General features: G+C 39.2%; 1 protein-coding gene across 1 annotated transcript in view; it reads right to left on the bottom strand.

The window, feature by feature from the left end:
- Positions 1-3,473: 3,473 nt before the first annotated feature.
- Sorcs3 (sortilin related VPS10 domain containing receptor 3) overlaps positions 3,474-18,029 on the bottom strand; it is a 588,549-nt gene continuing 573,993 nt past the window's right edge. The window contains exons 23-27 of the mRNA XM_076924035.1: positions 15,437-15,568; positions 13,519-13,618; positions 12,515-12,620; positions 6,171-6,331; positions 3,474-5,389 (exon numbers count right to left, since the gene is read on the bottom strand). Coding sequence (XP_076780150.1) covers positions 5,325-5,389; positions 6,171-6,331; positions 12,515-12,620; positions 13,519-13,618; positions 15,437-15,568 — 564 coding nt within the window. The 3' untranslated portion in view covers positions 3,474-5,324. The remainder of the gene's footprint in view (positions 5,390-6,170; positions 6,332-12,514; positions 12,621-13,518; positions 13,619-15,436; positions 15,569-18,029) is intronic.

Raw genomic sequence — 18,029 nt, 5'->3', positions numbered from 1 at the left:
GCAAAATATTAAACTTCGGGCCTTGATCAGAATACTTTGTCTTGGCCCCATGTTTCTCTCACCCTCCATTCCCTTTCATTCCCAGGCTTCCTCTCAGGAGAATCCGGTTTCCCATAGCTGCAGGCAGCTACAGGTAAGTAAGAGAAGTTAAGGGGCTTCATGAGACAATAGATATTTAAGAAGTCATAGTTGGGCACCTTGGCAGTGCTGTGAAAGCAGACAAGAACACTTGGCAGCATCTGGTTTGTGTCAGAATGTGCCATGCCTATTTCGTGTGCTATCTCTCTGGCTTTTCCCCTAATGAGTAGGGCCAACCTCTTTAATAGACGAGTGGCAAGCATATGAGACTTGAGACAGTTTATCGAGCAGCTTTATTTAAGTTTAGTGGGGAGAAGCAAGGACATCTGGCCATGGGCTGCCAAGCAATTGTGTTAACAAGGCAGCAGAACGTGGGTGCTAGGAGCTGCTACATGAAGAACACACACAGTGACTTATGTTTTAATCCCCCTGAACACTGTAAATATGGAAGACATACTGGTTTACAACCAGGCTGTCTAGTGATACCTAGGCGTCTGCAGTAGTGAAAATGGCATTTTGTAATTTTAAGAAGGTGTGAGATGGTTCTGACCTTGTAGTTTTATAAGAGACATGGTCTTTTGGTCTGCTGTGATATTACGTGTAAAAATAGGAGAGCCGCATTCCTCACTGAAGCTCAGTTTATCCCTTACAGTGCTAGTTCTTCTAGCATGTCCATACCAACGAATTTGAAAAACTCTGGAAACTAGAAATGGGCCTTTCACATTCCTGAAGATCCACACATCAATAACTAGGCCATGAAGTTTATCCCTTACAGTGCTAGTTCTTCTAGCATGTCCATACCAACGAATTTGAAAAACTCTGGAAAACTAGAAATAGGCTTTTCACATTCCTGAAGATCCACACAATAACTAGGCCATGAAGTGGTATGTGCGCGCACGCGCGCGCGCGCGCGTGTGTGTGTGTGTGTGTGTGTGTGTGTGTGTGTGTGTGTGTGTGTATGTGTGTGTGTGTGTATGTATGTATATTATATATATGGAATTTATGGTTTGAAATAAGCATCTGCTGATAAGAAATCTCCTAAATTGTGTCTCAAAGTTTTTTGTATAAAATAATACACTGATATATTAATTTGCAATGATTTTACTTCAGATAATACAATTGGGTGACTTTCCGTATTTCAGTTGTTCCCCGAGAGGAAAAGGACAAACCTGGAAGCTATTCTCACATCTGTAGACTAATGTGTATCAGGACGCAGGAGATGGGACTCCTATTTGTGGTCTGTCTCTGAGCCATTTTAGAGGCAGAGAAACCTGAGTCTGCTGACAGAATTGATATCTGGACCCTGGCATCTCAGCATTTGTTCAGGCTTAGCTGTTGGGTCTAGAATAGCCTTAGAGAACAGAATTCTAATGCAAAGAGATTCTTTAGCATGAAGAACCCTGAACAGAAACAGCTAAAGCCAACCATACATCTACCCTCTGCCTGTCCCTCAGTCTACTTCTGAGATATCTGAAAGACACATGCTGGTGGTGATTCCAGAGTCTATTATTAGCCAGGGCTTGGATCAAAAGTTTTGGCTGACTCAAACTTTCTACTGTTTTTCTTTCATTTTGTTTCCTGGCTAATCTAGTGGAGTAACTTCATTAACCCAGACATAAACAGGAGAACTCAACTTCTGTGGGAAGCAGCACCTTTCTGGTGAGGTGATATTTTAGACGCCTTACACCATTTGAGAAGCTCTACATTTAAAATTTATTAAAGACATATAGCTACTTTTAGTTTTTAAACTGATAGTCTAAAAAGCCTACTGCTTCTTCAGGAGATCCCTAAGGAATATTCTTGATACTTGATGAAGCAAAGAAACTAGCTTCACAACTTGTAGCCCTGAACATGTAGTTTGTGTGGAAACACTGGGTCAGCATGTGTAAGATGCAGTTCAATCCTCACACTGCACAAAAGAAATGCAAAGATGATTATGACTCAAGAAAAGTCATATGAAGAATTATGCATAATTTCTAAATATAGTGACATCAAAAGAAAACCACATTTGCCTAATCCCTTGTCTTGAAATACAATTCCACAATAGTTGATCAGTTTTCAAAACATGATCTAAATTATAAGCCAAACCTTTCTGCTTTCTTAGCTTTCTGAGACCCTCAGTAATATATTAGGTATTATACTTAATAAAGAGATATAAACATAATACCTACAATCCTTAATGTAGGGCATAGTTCACATGCCCTAAGAACCCAATGTGAAGGAGAGCATTACCTACCCATCTAAGAACCAAAGGAAAAAATTGAAGTTGAACTTACACTCCAAACCGCTATCAGAAAGAAGAAGCAGATCAAAGGGAGGACTTATTTCTCCCCAGTTTTCATTCCTTCTGTTCATATCTTCTTGTGGTTTAAATGATAATTTCCTCCACAGGTTCATATATTTGAATGTTTTGTCAGAACTTAATAGAACTATTTGGGAAGGATAAGGGGATGTGGCCTGGTCAGAGGAAGTGTGGCTTTGAATTTTCACAAGCCAACTCCATTCCCTCTTATCTCTCCCTCTCTCCCCTATGCCTATGAACCAGAATGTAAGCTTTCTCTTTCTGCCTCATGCTTGTGGATTATAGGGAAGCTCTTAGTTACTGTACAGCACCATACTTGTCTGCCTTCCTGTCTACTGCCATGCTCGCTGCCATCCTGCCTTGAGGGTCACAGAACTTTAAGTCCCCAAAATAAGTTATTTTTTTTAGAAGTTGCCATTGTCATAGTGTCTCTTCACAGCAACACCAAAGTAACTAAGTAATATCTACAAGATCTGAGTGGCAGTTTCAGATCAACCACTCATTGGAAATTGGTATTCAAAGTGTGTGGTTACTAATCTCTATGCCCAAAGACCTGACCATTCACATTGAATAAGAAACATGGACTCTGATTTCAGGAGATCATTTAACAGAAGCCCCACTAGGGCTATGAAAGATAAACATGGCTAGCAAATCACTGTTGTTATAAGTTGTTCATTTCCTCCCTGTACAGGAAATATGTATCCACAACTTGCTCTCTGTAGTCTAGTAGTGACCAGCAACACAGGAGGACGAGTATATATTTCCTTGGACCTTGATGTTAGACATGGCAATGTAAGCAAAGGTAGATAGACACAAGGCTAAACATCCACACCAGGTTTCAGCATGTCCCATGTGGAATTCTGCAATTTTCTCTTCCAGTTTGCAGGGAATTCCAACCTAGCCAGCAAGCCCAGGAACTCACCAAACTATTGTCTATCCCAAGACTCATAAACAGAAGATACAAACATATGTGTTTCAAAAGCCTTTCCTTTTGGGGGATGCAGGGTGTAATGTCTATGTAATATTATTGCAGCCATGTCTTATGGATACAGTATGTAAAAAATAAAAACACTAAAAGAGAGAATTCTCCGCCAAGTATATAGCGTTGATGTACAAAAATACATTTATTTTCAACAATTTCAAAACCACTGTCTTTTTTTACAGTAGAAATATTCAAATGGAACAATAAAACCAAGAACAGTATATGTACATATACTGTATATATATAGATATGACTCATGCACTGTATCCCAGTGTTTAGTACACATATTGCAATTGTCTGCCCCATTTAACCCTTGAAATGAAAAAGAAGAATCTTTAGAAACCCTTCTAATACTGATCTATGCTGTAGCCAGCTAGATTTCTCTATCACATTCTCCCTGTGTCTCACAAAGAGGAATATGAACAGCATCCCATGAAGGTTAACAGGTACAAAATGTGGCCTTTCTTCTCATATATATATATACAGTATATCATTCTTTGAAACAAGTGTGCACAGGCAGAGCCTGAAAATGAAAACGATGCTTGCAGCATGGTGTAAAATGATCCTACAGAAAAGAGATTGGCATGTTTAACAGGTGGAGGGGCTGGGGTGCTAGAAAAGTAAATACAAGCTTTGAAAGCCATTCACCCCAGAAGCAGGAGAACTACCTTAAGGGAACTGAAGGCCGACGTCTGACTTTAAGGAAGTTGTGTACATCTGACAAGCAAATAGCACAGCTTTGCCTAAATTATTCCGACTAATATCATTAAAGACTAGACCTCTGTTTGGCCTGCAGGGTCTGCACAGACTTGGAGATTCCACAAGTGGGAACTCCCATCCAGCCTCTCTGATTCTTGTCATACTAGGAGATGCTCACTGGACCTCACATAATGCCCAGAGACTCTTCTGAGCTCAGAACAGCTGGTCAGCTCATCATGTGCAATGTACATATTCACAAAATCCAATTAGAAAACAGAATGCCAGGATCTTTGATTCCTTGCTGCATTTTTTTTAGAGAGGACTGCTTTCTCAGGCTGATAAATACCTATTTTTTTTTTCTTTTTTAGAGAAAGTCTTGTCTCCCCCAACTGAGTTTCAGTTTGAAGTCTCTACTATTCTTTATTATTTCTCCCATGTTATCTTAGGAAGAATAACAACCCCCATGTTCTTGAATGACACTGAAGCCTTTCCTTTGTCAATTGCCCTGTAGAAGCCTTCCCCCACCCTGTTTATATACATAAGCAGAAACCAGCTATGGTGTGGACAGAGACGCAAGAGTTGAGTGTGGCAGACAGCTGGAGGGTATCCAGAATCCAACACATCAAGCAGGCTGGGGGGCAGTCAGTTCTGAAGGTGAGTGCGGAAGCCAACACACACATCTTTCTTTTTTTCTGTTTTCTTTTTTACTAAACATTAAATTATTTCTTAGGAAATAAAAAGCTATTTACATTGTAGTTATATACAATACACCATCTTTAGCCTCAGTTTTGACATGCACGAGGCAGGGCCTCTTTCGGAAAGGTGTGCGCGCCTTTGGCAGCTACGTCCACTCCCCCTCAACCTACGTCCTGCAATTGAACTGAGGAATGGTCTGTGTTGTATGTGTATGTAATGCAGAGCATGAAAGGGGTAGGGAAAGACGAAGTTAACAAAAACACAACTTAAAAAAGGCAGAACGACACGAGAAGAACTTTGCTCTACTGAAAGCAGAGTAAAGCAAGAAACCGATGGGAAGATGCATTCTTAACACAAATATAACCATATATTCTTTCATCTCATTATGATCAACTAATAATGCCTTTTTTTTTCCTTCCCAAAGCTAAGCATCTGCCCACTATTTATGAAGGGACCCTTGGTAAACAAAAGGTAAAAAAAGACATTTTCATTTTTTTCCATAATAATAGGAATAGTAGTCATCAAAAATAAAAAGTCAGGAAGGTGATTGCGCATGTGACTTCTTGGTTAAACACTAGTACAGTTGGGGATTTCCTTTGTGCTCTCACTGCTTGCGATGGTGGCAATGCTTCCTGCAGAAAAGGAGAAAAGACACAGAGAGGAAACCAAGGTAAGTTCCATTTCAATGGTGAGTCTTTTTTTTTTTTCCTCTGCCAAATACCAAACTGCCTGTAACAGGTTGCAATACATTTGAATGAAGGAGGGCATCTCAATATTCCTACCAGTTCGAGCTTCTTCTCCACCTCCCAAAATAGCATCTAGTTAGAAGCAACAGACTGGCAGTCACTGTATTCTGTACTGATCAGTATGACAATAGCATGTAGCAAACACGTACAATGAAGCGGGCACTGTACTAATTCAGAACATCATTTAATGAGGGGAACAATTTCAGAACAGAATTCCAGACAGCATACGACAGTTAGAATCCTATTTTTCCCATTTACAGTTGAGGAACGTGTGGTACTGAATATTCACCAGGTAACATATTGGCCAAGTAAAGGTAGTCTGTACCACACTCTGCATTCGTGTATTAGTAAGGACTTACGTGACTTTGAATTTACAGGCTTAAAAAAAAAAAAAAAAAAACTCCCAATAGCAGTGGATAATTGACTTTATTCTCCACTGAGACACCCATGTTTCTGATCTTTATTAAAGACTAATGGAAGAAAAATATATAGTCTATCAAGTTCATGTGGCTAGAGGTGGCAAATGAATTTTAAAAGAAGAGTATGTCACTGTAGCCAGTTTTTTTCCCCCAGCCTTGCAGTCCAGGACTGTCTGGTGGCGCACACAATGCCAGCAAATGACTGATAACTGGAGAATAAAGGACTCTGAGAATGGTGGCACACATACCTATGACCCGCGTGTCCAGCTCTTTGTCCAGGAGCTCCTCGGGCTCGGTGAAGTCACTGAGTGTGATTTTGGGGGCGTTTTCACTTTGGCTCACTGACCCGATCATCTCCTGCTCCTTGTCATGTTGGACTTGGGCATAGATGTTAATCCAAGGGATTTTCCTACAGGAGATAGGGACAAAACCAGAGTGAGATAAAACACCATACCTGATGCAGGCAATAATATGTCCTGGGGGAGAAGGGGAGAAAAAATTATTAACAGAAACAGCCAGTGTCAGGGTAAAGCCTGGTCACACAAGATACCGAGCCCAAGGATACAAGGCTAGCCAGCAACTAAGATGCTCAGGTAAGATGCTACCCATGATAAGTTACTCAGTAAAATATGAAAATATTTACCTCTTATTGTATTAAGTAGCTGGACTTTGAGTCCTGTAAGATTGTACAGAGTACAAACTTTCCCTAAGTTGGCATGTGTACAATCGATTCCTATCACTGCGTTTTACTGAACAATCTAAAATAACACACTTACAGTCATTGTTACACTTTTTAGAGTAACAAACTTGGATCAAATATATGAAATATTTTGATAGTTCCCTTCTCTGCTCTATGGGAATAGCAGTAGCTTCACTGTAGTATTGAGAGTGTATTAAAGGAAGGAATAAAAGAGCCCAAGTAACTTCCCTAAAAAATAAAATAAAATAAAGGGGGTAGATTTGAAGACATGAAACAGTTTATGGTTGGAGGAAGGCAATGTCATACTAAAATCTTACTGAGACTTGTTTTTCCATCCACCCTGCCTCTGTGATCTCCTGCCCATCTCCCTTTAAGTCTCAGCAGGCTCCTCTCTGTGACTGAATGCTGGTGTTCGCCATATGCTTATACGGTCAACTTTCAACACCAGTCATCAGTAAAATGTGAATTGTGATTTCATAGAGCTAAACTGGATGGATTTGGGATCTTTGTTCTTCCAAGTTCTCAGAGGAGACTGATACAAGTGACTGGGTGCCTATCAATTCGAATGTTGCTCTGTGAGAATCTAAAGAAATGACTCTTTTGCCCCCTAGGGCCTTGACAATGAGCCAGCAATACTCTCTGTCTTTATAAGGTATCTATGGTTTTCATGGTAATGGTTTATTTCTGTCCTTCAGAATTTAGCTTGTATCACTTTTGAGTCCTCCTCCGATACCTGACCTTTCCTGGTTTAATGTGTAATTGAAAGAGAAGGTCTACAAACCCAGTAAGGGATAGGCTTAGGGTGATAATGGTTTGTCATTTTCCCTTGACTAAATGCTTTACACAGGCAAGATCCAAGTGTTCTATGTTCACGGATATACAGTTAGCACACAGTTGCATTTCTTAGGCATCTGTTGAATGAATGAATGAATGAATGAATGAATGAAATGTTCAAACCCTATGCTCTGTCTATTCTGCCAGACTGGATTACAATACAGAGACTGAATTTGTATGTTGTCACATACAACATACATACAAATGCAAATGTATGTTGTCACATACAACATACAAATACAAAGGATGTTTTTCTTACTTCATTGAAAGGTAGGGATGTTGAACTAAATTCTTAAATGACAGAACGTCAATACATGTTTTCTCATGTCTAATCCAACCCAGCATGTGCCATACATTTCTAAAAGTGCATCTCTCTCTTGTCCTAGTTTCAATCAGTAGGATTTTCACACTTTCATCTTCTTCCTTCTATTCTGACCTCAAGTGATGCCAAATATGGTGATATTTAATAAATTTTGCCAAAATAACTTTTAAAAAAAATTCTGAAAGCAAGTTTTAAACACACGCTTGTCTCTACCTGCCCGCTGTGTTCCAGTTCCATGTCTTTGTTTTCTTTCCATACATGAAAAGGTATGTCCTCATGTGTCCTATTGGCCTATATCAGTGTCATCCAACTTATTATACCTTAAATGTACAAGATCTGAGAGATAGAAACCCACACAATTTATTAATGTACAAAATTGAAGATGCAACTGTTGTAGTATCAACTCGGGTGACAGAGTGCTTGCAGAGCATTCATAAAGCTCTAGGCTCAATACCCAGCATCAGATGTGCTGTCTATAAGGTGCATACCTGGAATTTAAGCCCTGGGAAGATACATGCATAAGGATTAATCATTTCAACGTCATCCTCAGCTATACAATGTGTTCGAGGCAAGGATGGAATAAAGGAAAAAATTGAGAGAGAAAAGTAAATAGATGATAAGATAGATAGATAGATAGATAGATAGATAGATAGATAGATAGATAGATTACAGATAGCTGATAGAGGATAGATAATAGATAACTATAGTAATATAGAGATAGAAAGATAGATGCTAAATAGATACATAGATGATAGATAGATAGATAGATAGATAGATAGATAGATAGATAAACACATAGATACATAGATAGATAGATGAAAGAGGATATGTGATAGAGGACAAATATATATATGATAGAGAAATAGAGAGATATTAGTTTGAGTTGAGCCTTTGATTTTTTTTAGCTAAATACAGATATAGTCTAATGACTTACATTGCTTCTAATTAAAAAATTAGATAGATAGATAGATAGATAGATAGATAGATAGATAGATAGATGAGAAATAGAGAGATATTAGTTTGAGTTGAGCCTTTGTTTTTTTAGCTAAATATAGATGTAGTCTAATGACTTACATTGCTTCTAATTAGAAAATTATAATTGGTTATGCACATTAAGTTCAACTGAAAAATTTATATTCACTAGGTCTGGGGACAGTCAAATCATTCCTGTTCATACAGACCTGCGTAGTTCAGAGTTATACCTAGAATGTGTTATCCATTCTTCCTGTTTAGCTAAAGGCACCTGTGAGTGTTTGCACTCATTAGGTTTTACAATGACACTCACTCTGTTTCAATCCATGAAAATAAGCATGTTTTCATCTTTTATAGATGGCTGGAAGGAATCGACTTTGACATCACAATTTGTATCATTAGAAAAAGCTGTCAAGTTGCTTTTCATTGCTTAACGCATCCACTTGTAGAACTTTTGAACATGTCAGTCAAGTCTGAGCTCAGTGTTTCTATAAAAAGATCAATAGATGTGTCTTGGGCCACATATTCATACAGGTTTAAATAAGAAGAATGAGATGGAGAAGCCCAAGTATCCCACAAAAAAGCAAGCAAGCAAACAAAATCCAGGTGTAGTTTATATTCATTTGCTCCAGCTATGAGGAAAGAAGACTTTGAACTATAATGAAACCTTATTTTAAAAAAAAAAGAGGTAGAAAGAAATGTATGGGCTCTTATATTTTCCCAAATAACCAGAGAAAAAGATATACAATGACAGAAAGGCTTATTTAATGGGAAGGGCAGGGTGATATTTACTTGAAGGATTTTAGGGATTCTACTTCACGCTTAACCTTGTTGGGTGGTTTTCAGTACACAGAACATAGAAGGTTCCCAAGATGTATTTGTCTAGTTAATGGATGTTTAAGTTAGTTTGTGCTTTTAGCCATAAAGAGAAAATTTTGCTTGTATAAAAGTATAGCCAATAATCCAGAAACAAAAATGAAATTGTCCTCATTGCCTTGTCTGAGGTGTTCAGCAGTGTTTGCTAGCAAGGTGTAACTATCTGTATTTTTAATTAAGTCAAAATTAAAAACTGAATTCCAGTCATACTAGGGGCTTCCATATCAGTACAGATTATGATGCATGTCCATTATTATAGAATACTCTGTTGGGTGGTAATGAATAGGCAAAGGAGAGTCAGAGATGAAAAAAGTAAGTAAGGAAGCAGAGCCTGACCTTTACTTTTTTGCTCAGTGGCATACTCTACACAGCCACCATTGGGATGCTGCAAGATGGGGGGAAAAGAAAAGGCCAGCAAAAAAAAAAAAAAAAAAAAAATCAGCAGAGTATCTCCAAAAGGCCTGGATCTTTGGGAGGAAAACATCGAGGAACATAGGCTAGGAAAGCAAAGGTTAACATTTGGCTTAATGCTGTTTATCCAATTTGACTGGCATTAATCTACTGTCAGAGACAGAAAGTTCTGGATAATCATTGAGAAATACAAAATAGACTAATTCTGAGATCTATATAAGCTTATTCATGTATGAAAAACTACAGAGTTAGAGTTGTCTACAGAAAAAAGTTGACTGTGTAAAGAGTTTTAGAAAACTTTATACAACTAGAGAAAAGTTCTAAGCTACGAGTTGTCTTGCTTCGGTTTGGAGATGTATGACGAACCAAAATCGCTTGTTGCAGGATTTCTGTTGACCCTTCCTTTATGCACTGTGGGACTGAATGCCAGAAAAGATAGGATACACTTTGCTCAACTGATATTCACAACTCGGTCTTTATGTTCACCACAACCCAGAAATTCTTACAAACAATTCCTTGGATGATTGAAATTCATTCTGCATGTAATTTAAGTATATCCAAAAAATGATGTTTTTCTTTTTCTATTAGACATTTTCTTGTTAATTACACCCTAAGGGTTTTCCTCTATTCAAAGCAACCAGGAGCAGATGGGTTGACCCACCTTGACCCAAAAGAATATAAATCACATTCAGGTTTTTAAATCCACTGCAAAGTAGGCCAAGTCTGTTCTTCCAGTGAGCATGAGAGAGTTGAGAAATCCTTGCCCTTGTGACTAACCATCAGCTTTATATCAAATAAAAAAAATGTTTCTAAGCAACTGAAATATCCACTGGAGAAGAAAAAAATAAGGAGAGAAGAGTAAAGCCACCTACCACCAAGGCCCTTTACAATCCACAAAGATAATAATCTCAGCTTGGAAATACTACCAGACTAAGGTATGCATTAAAAACTCAATGGCTGGAAGAAGTTCAGGAGTAGAGCCACCACATAGGAAGACCAGCAGTCTTACCTACCCTGGACCCCGAGGTCTCTCAGACACTGAGCCACCAACCAGGCAGCATACATTAGCTGGTCTGAGGCCCCTGACATATATACAGCAGAGGACTACCTGGTCTGGCCTCAGTGAGAGAAGATGCACCTAACCCTTGAGAGACTTGAGGCCTCAGGGAATGGGGAGGTCTGGTGGTGTCAGGGGACTGTGGGGAATAGGGACATCTTCTTGGAGATGGGGGAGGAGGAATGGGATGAGGAATTATAGGAAGGCAGAAGAGGAGGGGGATAATGGGTGGACTATAAAAAATGATGAAAGATAATTTAAAAAACTCAAATAATAAATTATGTTCTTTTATTTTTTCCAGACTTCACAAAAGTATGTCTTCTTACAATAATTTTTGAGAGCCTATTATGTTACCTGTCAGTTTATGGCCCACAGACATCACCAGAATACATGGTCGCTAAATCTTTGTTATTGGTAATACCTCAATATTGACCACTTAGTATATGGTAGCTACAGCTTTACCGCATTATTATTAGGGTATATAATTATTAAACATAATTAATATGTTTAATTCACACACCAAAAACATGAGATATGATTGTTTTTTCACATCTTACAGATGAGGAAATGAAGACATGGAAATGTAAATACAGTTGCCCAAGGTCATATATGTCAAAAGTGAAACTGACTCTGTCTTATTTCAATGATTATAATTTGTGTCAGTAAACCTCTTTGGAACTATATATACTTTGACTACTAGTGCATAATTGTTTGTTCCAGCTTCATTCATTTTGTTAATAACCTGTTATGTCATCATTCATAGGGGTTTCGAAAATAATTTCTGAACACATATGGGGCTTTCTTTCCCTGAAAATTCTATTTTAGAAGCAGGAAAAGAAGAAAATAGAAGCAATATTTAACACGCAATATTTTTTCTTTTCTCTCTCCCTCTTTTAAATTGAATCATATTCTCACGTAGCCCAGGGTAGCTTTAAACTTGTAGCTGGGAACGAACTCAAACTTTTGATATTCCTGCCTCTACCTTTCAAGAGCTACAATTACAGTCATGTGCCATTATGTTTGGTATAAAGTGGTAGGACCCAAACCCAGGGCCTTGAGCATGCTAGACAAATACTTTACAAATTGAACTATATGCTCATCACACAGCATGCAAATTTACAAAGAAACACTAGATAGCTACAGCATGAGATAAAGAGGCATATGTATACAGACATGTGAGTGTATAACTAATCCTTATTTTCTTAATCCATTAAGCTTACAAAGAGAATACAGCTCTGATTCTATAAACATTCATTTCTTGATGCTCAGCCATTCCTGATTTTTTTTCCAGTTCCAAGGAGAGATTCAGAAAAAAATGAAGATCATATTGTTGATATGAGTTTAGGAACACTGGTCCTAGGAAGAGTCAACTGCAGTGATTCTAGCCTAAAGACACAATCTGACTGACTGTAACACATACCTTTTAAACTTGTAGATCAGAAACACAGCCAAGCCAACGAATACCACTGAGAGGAGCATAAGCATGGCAGAGCTGCTATGCCCAGCACTAGAGTCCACCAGGGGAGCTAGGAGGAAAGAAGAGACATGCTCACTCTGAAGCTGGAGCTGAGGCAGGTTGCCCTGGAGAACAGAGGCTGACTGTCCACCATGATTTAAATGCCATAAGAAGCTTTCAGTAATGAAGAGTGGTGAACCTTCAAGGAAACGTATCTCCTCTGTTATGTCTGGGAATGCTTGCTGGTTAGGGTGTAAATTGAGTGCGTATGACGAGTAGAGGGAGTAGGGGTTTTGAATTCTTTGTCTACTCAGTCTTCTTAACAATAGGGCAGCAAATGACAGCCTTTGATTAACCACAGATACAACCTTGAAATGTTTAGCTCTCCCTCTTCTGTACTCTGCTGGGACAAGCCCCCAGGTGGTAAGTTGTAGAAACGCTTTTCCAGCAAATACTGAGATCAGTAAGACCCACTGAACAATCAGCCTCTTAGGGATACACATCAATTCCTAATGTGACATACCATTCCTTTTGTAAGGCACCCAGCAACAGCTAACTTGTCCTTCTTCCTATGTGAACTCATATATGGTAAAAGAAATGGATCTAAAAGGTTCCTGAGCTGACCTCTAAGAAAACTTTAAAAGCTCAAAGACTTCTAAAGAGTCTAAGTAATACCCATGAAACCCAACCATCTCAAATGTAAAAGTCAGAGTTTAAAAATACCAAAGAACTTTTTCTCTAAATATTATGCAGGTTTTGACTGAAAAGCCCCTTGTAAGAAAGTTCTCTTGTAGTTCCCTCCAAGATGCCCTCAGACACAGGGGACTAACTTTTCTCAGCCATTGCCACACATATAGGCTGTTATTGCATCATCTATTGAAAAGGCTTTAGAGATTATCTCTTCCCTTTTCTGCTTAAAGTAATGGCCCACCCATCCTCACAATCCCTGACTCCCAGCAAGCACTCACCTAATGTCAGCTGTGTGACATAAACAATGACCTGGACACCTGGCTTCAGCTCAAACTGTACCAAGTTTTGATTAAGCGCGTTAAATAGTGTCTCTACTATCTGTAAAACAAGAGAGAAGAATCAGATAGATGTAGCAAGCGATAGTGTTCCCTCATAAGTCAACTGCCAATAAATAAATAAAGCCAAGTTTATTCATGGGATAGGGATATCAACTTGGTTCTCACATCCTACAGAGCTGTGTGAAACCCAGAATTGGAGAGACAGAAAGAGGCATGTCAAAGAAGAAAGAGCAGCTTTCCAATTCTCCCCATGAATGAGAGCTCTAACAGACATAGCTTTTCATTCAACTTCTGGCTTAGAGCTCTTTCATCCTTGCCTTTACAACCAGAGGCATGTTGTGGGTTCAATGAAAGAACATCAACTTATCATTAGTTCTTTAATCCGATCAGGTAACATACTGGGTACAGAGACGCCTGCAGGGATTAAAGCATATGCAGAGCCCCAACCCAATCCTGTGTATATTCCATTCCAGAGACAATGGGAAGCTCACATCAAAGTAAAGACTGCCTCCTTTCATGGGATAATTTCCTCTTTACTTTTTCCCCAGCAAGTCTCATAACACATAACATTGATTTTTATCACTGTAATTCCCGCCTGAAAGCCGAGACTCATAGACTGTTGTCTCCAACTCGTATCTGGTTGCACACACCTTAATATTGCAGCTGCTATTCAACACTGTAATTACCTATTTCCCTAAATGGTTGGACAATACAGCTTCCAAATGCAGTGCATGATTGCTACGTGCCATTTTGTGATAATGGAGTCTAAGGAAAAAGATACATGCACTGAGAAGATGGGTTATTTTTGGTTGACTTCAACATGCATCCCTGTGATGCAAAGAATCTCTTCGGTCCAAAGAAAAGGACATAAACAGTTCCTCCGTCTGAGCACTGTGAATGGATATAGAGATGGGTGTCATCCAGGCCAGATGAGAACCAGAAGGATGCAGAGTCTCACCAATGGTTGCTCCACATAGAAGCAATTACATTTAAATTACACAGCCTTTTTAGCAGCTTTGTACCTTCTTATCCCAGTCTCCTGACTTAGCATCACAAGAAGATAGGAGAGGGTGACAGGGTGGATAGCAAGAAATATCCCAACGGAAGCAGACTTGATAGAGAGAAACTGCAGACTAGGGCCCCATTTGCTTCCAGGACTATGTGCAGATCACATGAACCATGTGTCCAAATAATAATGACAATGTGTTACAACCCGTTTTGTAACTACTGCCCCTTTGTCAAAGCAAAATGAGGCAGTCCATCTCTCTCCGAAGAAATGTATCTAAAAGCACTTCGCTTTCGCTCCAAAGTAGTAGTTAAATTGACCAGCATCTCTGGGAACCATGCAGTTTAAAGACAAAAAGCCCTCAGTACCGAAAACAGATAGAGAAACCCAAGCATGCACACCTCTGCCTGTCTCTGTCTCCTGTCTCTGTGCTTATGTCTGTCCCCTTTACCCACCCTCTCTTCTTCCTTGCCCTTTTCTCTATTTCCTTGCTACCCAGAAGCTATTAATAAGACACATGAGCAAATTTCAGGGATCCCAACCCTTATAATAAGAGGCCAGCAACACTATTTTGTTTTTATTTATTCTGCATAGGGTTGACAATTGTTTAAGATTATGGATGTTGGTGGGAGAGTCACTGGGTAACTGGTATGCTTTCCTCCCTTTTTGACTAAAGGCAATTTTGTATAACTCAGAGTCTGGAGTGGTGGCAGGGACAGTGATTCAGTGTTTGGTGTGGTGGCAGGGGCATTAACTCAGAGTCTGGTGTGGTGGCAGGGACATTGATTCAGTGTTTGGTGTGGTGGCAGGGGCATTAACTCAGAGTCTGGTGTGGTGGCAGGGGTCACTTACTTGTTCTAGATCCCCTTCGTGGCCTTTCCTCCTCTCTGTCAAGTTCTTAGGTGGGAGGATGAAAAGCTCGGCTGAAGTGGGGAGACCTGGGAACACGGCCACAAGGATCTGGTCTTCTGGGACACTGGTCACCTGCAAAGCATTTAGATCAAACGATGAGGGTTCAGGGGCCAGGCAACCGCATGATTAGCCGGGAAGAGTATTATTCATAGCCAAATGGCCTGTATGAACTTTTAAACACACAGTATTTCAGTCCCAGACTATAGTGTGCACCCAGACATCTCTACTGTTTCCCCCTGGAGCTGCCAGGTAATGAATCATTGGCTTCTCTTCTGCTCTCGTTTACATTTTTACTGAAACTTTGAGGGTATTCCAAATGATTTCTGAAATAAGCTCCTAACATATTTTCTACTTTTTTTTTTCTATTGAGAGAACTAGAGTAGTGGCTCAGAGTTGAATATACTGGCTCCAAATGAGGAGCAAGCTGTTATAAACAAACATAGGGAGAAGCAAATTCAAAATAACAGCAAAAGAGCCCTTGTTTTCTCCAGTTAACGTAGGAATGTTTTAGGTTAAGAGTGTTTTTGGTGTGGCCACAGTGGAAGGGGAGCCACTCACTGGGGCTGGCAGCATGAAAAGGAATTGATACCCATCATCAATTTACTTTCCAAAAAAGTCTCAGGCTATAAAAAGATTCATAATCTTTAGTCAGCAATTGCAGGGTATCTAGTCCTAAAGAAATGGCTCGAAATGTTTGAAAAACCATACATAGGTGGAAACACAATATTATGTAGAATAAGAAATAAATGGAAAGCTTAAGCATTGAAAAATTAAGAAAACAATGGTATAATCACATGGAAGAACATTATTGTAATTTGAAGGTTATGTTGAGCACTATGAGATCACATGGATGCTTAGGATGGTTGCAAACTCATCTGTTTTTATATGATTTTTTTGGTTACAAGTGTATAAAAATATAAAACTAAAATGGTAAATCTTAAAATGAGATTATGAGTGCATTTTTCTATTCTTGAGTGGATTATTGTATTGATTTCTGTGATTAAAAACTTAAAAGAGGTAAACATCTGACTGAGAAATTGGGTGAGAATGAACTGAATTTTCTCATGAATTATTCGTTCTTGTATGTACTGATGGTCTTTCATTCAGAACACTGCCTGTTCTCTCAATAAAAATATGACAGAGGATGTGTGATTCAGCTGAAATATTATCTCTCTCCCAGGAGTCTCATGTGACCATCTGTCTACAGTAATCTCCTCCAGATTATTCAAATCGCTATGGCCTCCTTCTCCATGGATACAGATCATCTCCACTGTTTTCTACAATGGCATCTAAAAGGTTCTGAAAGGTTTTCTGAAAAGTTCTGGCTGTGTGCTTCCCCAGGCACCCCTGAAAATCTTTGAGGATACTTTACTCTTCAAAAGTTTCTTGGCACGGTAAAAACTCAAGGAACCACTGAATGCTTCCTGAATTGAATAGAGGCGTGAGTGTAGCTTGTTTCCTATTTGCTCAGCTCTGATTACCATGTAGAACTAGGCTTAATAATTGGAGCTAACTCTCAGGGATGTTATAAATAACAAAAGAGAGCCAGGAAGAGACTCAGAAAAAGCAGTCAAGTCTAACAAATCTACCAGTCAATAAGGCATTGTCTTGCAGTTCCAGATGTCTCCTTCACCCTGCAGAGAGGCATCACCACTAAGTATCTGGAACTCTCTGATTCTAGTGCATAAATCAGAGAAGAGTGTGCTGTGCTGAGTGATCCTGTTCGTATCCCAATGGAGCAAAGTGGTGAACCCATCATTGCATTGCCTTGGCTGGTGTGGTCCTAGATTCAAGAATAGTTGCATCAGGGTCACTCAGAGATCGTTGTAGGACATCAAATCTGTGCTTCTCCATTCACGTAAAGCCATCTGAAGGGCTACTTGAAGATTTAAGGTGTAGGCATGACATGACATGCAGTTCCTCAAAAAGCTGTTAAGTAGCTGTTTTAGTAGCTTCAAGCACATGGAACATGACCCCAATCTGGATGATATGGTAAGCATATAGACTATGATCTATATATTTGTGTTCCCCATACAAAATTTCTTTTAAGCATCAACACCAATGTAATGATACAGGAAGGAAGGATTTGGGGAAGGTGATTAGGACAGGAGGGTGGGACACTCATGAATAAGGTAAATGCCTTTATTAAAGTAATCTGAGACGGTCACGTTGCCCTCTTCCCACCACATGAACACAAAGTGATAAAATGTTATCCATGAATCACACTCTTGACAATGCTTTGATCTTCAACTTTCTCACATGCAGACTCTCAAGAGATAAATATTTGCCATTTATATGTCCAAGTAGCCCAAACAGAATAAAGAAGCATAACAAAGCTATCCTGTTCTCTATGAAAAATTCCCTTATAAAAATCTAAAGGTCCCTTGAGATAGTGCCTCTAGGAATTCCCCTCTGTGCCCCTCACTTACTTACTCTGCTTTCTTTCTGTAAGCTCCTTCTCCATATTTTTCCCTGAGTCTTTTTTCCCTTTCCTTTCAGAACTTTTAGTAATCTTGATTCCCTACCCCCACTG

Source organism: Arvicanthis niloticus, chromosome 1 (assembly GCF_011762505.2).
Source record: "Arvicanthis niloticus isolate mArvNil1 chromosome 1, mArvNil1.pat.X, whole genome shotgun sequence".
NCBI lineage: Eukaryota > Metazoa > Chordata > Mammalia > Rodentia > Muridae > Arvicanthis > Arvicanthis niloticus.
The sequence above is the reverse complement of the archived record's forward strand: the minus strand, read 5'-3'. Positions and strand labels throughout refer to the sequence as shown.